We start from the raw sequence: 3,099 nt of genomic DNA, 5'->3' as shown, positions 1-3,099 counted from the left end.
CTAATCCATACCTACAACTACGTCAAAGCTTCCTACTTTGGTTGGAATAAGGTCTATGCTAACGTCCTTTTTGGCTAAGCTTAAAGTGCAGTTCTTAATTACGTCCCTAGCCCTAACTTCCCGACCATTGGCAAACTCAATTGCATAAACTTCCTTCAACTTTTGTGACTTAAAACTAATTTTTGGTCTAAATTCTAGTGACACGAAGCTTCTAACTGCTCCAGAATCAAATAATATGGATGCGTAATGATTATTCAGAAGAAATGTACCTGTCACCACATTCGAGTCTTGCCTGGCTTCTTCCAACCCAATTGCAAATGCTGGACCTCGTGCTTGGCCTCCATGATTTTCTTGGTTGACTGGTTGTGCTGGGTTAGTAACTGACCCTCGGTTCAATTTCGGGCATGTATTCCTGAAATGATTCGGGCTTCCGCACTCATGGCATGTCCGATTCCCTCCGATCTTGCAATCTTTAGAGAAATGACCTCCTTTGTTGTATCTAAAACAGACGATGCATTTCCCGCTATGGTGATAATTGCACTTGCTACACTTAGGGTATCCCCTGTTCTTATCTGTTGTCTGTGTCTGAGCCCCAAAGTTTCTTATCACTTTTTGAGCCTTGCTGCCCCTCTCGCTATAGTTCTTTCCCACGGGCTCCTCCATTCTTCTCTTACCCATGACCTTATCACTTGCAAATGATCCTGACTGAATAACATTGTTGGTGAGTTTTGTCGCTAGGTTCACAACGTCCTGAAGTGTTTTTGGATTGGCCGAAATCACATTCCCCTGGATTTCTGGAGCTAAACCCCATACATAACGGTTAATTCGGTTCTCTTCGGGTGACACCAAGTGTGGCACCAGTTTTGCCAACTCATGAAAGCGAGCAGTGTATGAATCTACATCACTTCCCTTCATTTCGTGATTCCACAGCTCTGCTTCCAACTTCTGGATCTCGCTCTTCGGACAGTACTCTTCCTTGAGTAATTTCTTGAATTCTTCCCACGTAAGTCCGTTGGTTGCTTCCCGACCTCGGGTTTGTATCTGGGTATTCCACCACGTCAATGCCCGTCCTTGCAGTAAACAGGCTGCAAACTCCACTTTGCTCCCTTCAGCACATTTACTGATATGAAGGACGAACTCCATTCCTTCAATCCAAGTAAGCAATCCCACGGCTCCTTCTGTCCCGTGGAATTCTTTTGGGTTGCAAGCTCTAAAGCCTTTGTACGTGCAGTCTCTATTAGCTGTTGTACCGTGGTTATTTGCTTGGTTAGCGTTCAAGCCTGCTGCTACTTGGCTAACTATATTAGGAAGGGCTGCAATAATTTGCTCGGACACCAGTCTCGCTATTTCAGGATCTTCTCTTCTTGGAGGCATATTTCTAACGCACAAATTTTTAATCGAAGTTTGGTTACTTTCACTATTTACCACTGTATTGCATTATGCACGGTATGTTACAATCATCTAATCATGTATCCAAGGTAATATATAATAACTTATATTAATAAAGGCATTTAATCAATAATCAACGAAATTTAACCATCCAAAGACAAAATCCCATAATATCCACAAATAAAATAAAGACGTGCAACAAACGAGAGGAATTGTTCATAAGTTATGGCTACATGCCCCAAAAGAAAATCTTAAGTTTGATCCATCAACAACTTAATAAATAAAGTCTTCTAGCGCATCAGACTCCAAACAAGTAATCCCATCACTATCGCTAGAACTCCTGCTAACACCGCCAGATAGGTATACAACCTCCTAATCGCTCTCCTAGCGATGAAAATCAACTCCAATGAGTGATCCATCATATTGTCTTGAGTGCCTAGGGCCACAATCACTCCATCGGCAAAGTGTCGATAATGCTCCAACCTACGATCACACATCTCTAGGTCTTGAGCGATGCCCAAAACCCATAGATTCTCCAAGGTAGTCATACCCGGAGAGCGCTCCGACGTGGCCCTGGTGGTGGGTGGGGGTGTTATACTACGAGTGCGTGACTGAGATGACTCCCTCACGGCTCCAGAAGGGGCGGAGAAAGACACCTTCACAGGAGGAGGAATGCACTTTTGGGCGGTGGCCCGAACTCTAACTCCATGTGGCGCTATAGAATGCGCGGGTATAGAGTGAGGCAACTCTGGAGTAGGTGATCGCGCCAAGGACTCGGTAACATCGTTGTCACTATCATAACCGTGCTCTGAAGGATCGTAATCTTCAGAGTTTGAAACTCATTATCTGATGACATAGTGCTGCGATATTTAATAAAAATTTTTAAATTATTGAACGAATCATAATAAATGTCAAAAAGATGCAAAATTTATGCAAACTCACATATGCGAACCGTGCTTTTCTTATTGAGTAAGAAGTCCTTAACGACAAACACCTAACATAACCGATCCGCGTCTCTCCTTATACATGCTTAATTAGACACAGGTTATCAGGCTCTGTCTAATTAGAGTATGCTAAGAAGTCACTCGTTCTAGTTATATTAGTAGTATGTCCATTTTGAATTTTTGAGACACTTTTTAAGAAGATTATTTCGTAAATTTTTTGGGTTATAGTGTATGGTTTTCTTAGAAAACTGGTATTGTCTATAACCTACAGCTCTGATACCAAATCTGTCACACCCCGCTAAAGCGGAAACACGAGGTATGCAGATAGAGTCTCATAGCAATAGAGTATAAATAACACAACCATACATTTAAAATTTAATTACACCATTAACCAAAGTTTACAATTCCAAAGACAACTTTGAAAATTAAACACAAAAAGAAATTTGAAGGTGATAGTTGTGACACGACTTCTTTTAAGTGCCACCATGAGCCTTTCTTACCCCTGAAAAGCATGTCAAAACAAGTGTCAACTACAAGAGTTGGTGAGTTCACAGGTTTTCATTTCACAACAAATCTTTAAGCAATATTTAATTCGAGTAAATTTTTTCCTTACTCGCAACACTTTCACACGAGTCACAATGTACTCCAAGTAATTTTTACGTGTTGGGCCACTACTAAACCTGCGACAACTACGCCCTTTGATACCGGACTACCTCAGCGGTGGGACTAAATCCCACATGTGTAGAACTCATACCGAACTACCTCA

The 3,099-nt window shown here is 41.7% G+C and overlaps 1 protein-coding gene across 1 annotated transcript; it reads right to left on the bottom strand.

Moving 5' to 3' along the window:
- Positions 1–1,374, bottom strand: LOC112504408. The gene has a single exon (XM_025108350.1). It carries the CDS (start codon positions 1,372–1,374, stop codon positions 1–3), a length of 1,374 nt encoding a protein of 457 aa, XP_024964118.1.
- Between the last annotated feature and the right edge of the window lie 1,725 nt (positions 1,375–3,099).

This window comes from Cynara cardunculus, unplaced genomic scaffold (genome assembly GCF_001531365.2).
Source record: "Cynara cardunculus var. scolymus isolate 2C unplaced genomic scaffold, CcrdV1 Un_Scaffold_5506, whole genome shotgun sequence".
Taxonomy (NCBI): Eukaryota; Viridiplantae; Streptophyta; class Magnoliopsida; order Asterales; family Asteraceae; genus Cynara; species Cynara cardunculus.
This window is presented reverse-complemented; position numbering and strand designations above follow the sequence as displayed.

Excerpts from the sequence above, each read along its gene's own strand:
- LOC112504408 (XM_025108350.1), bottom strand. The coding sequence starts at position 1,374 with ATGCCTCCAAGAAGAGAAGATCCTGAAATAGCGAGACTGGTGTCCGAG.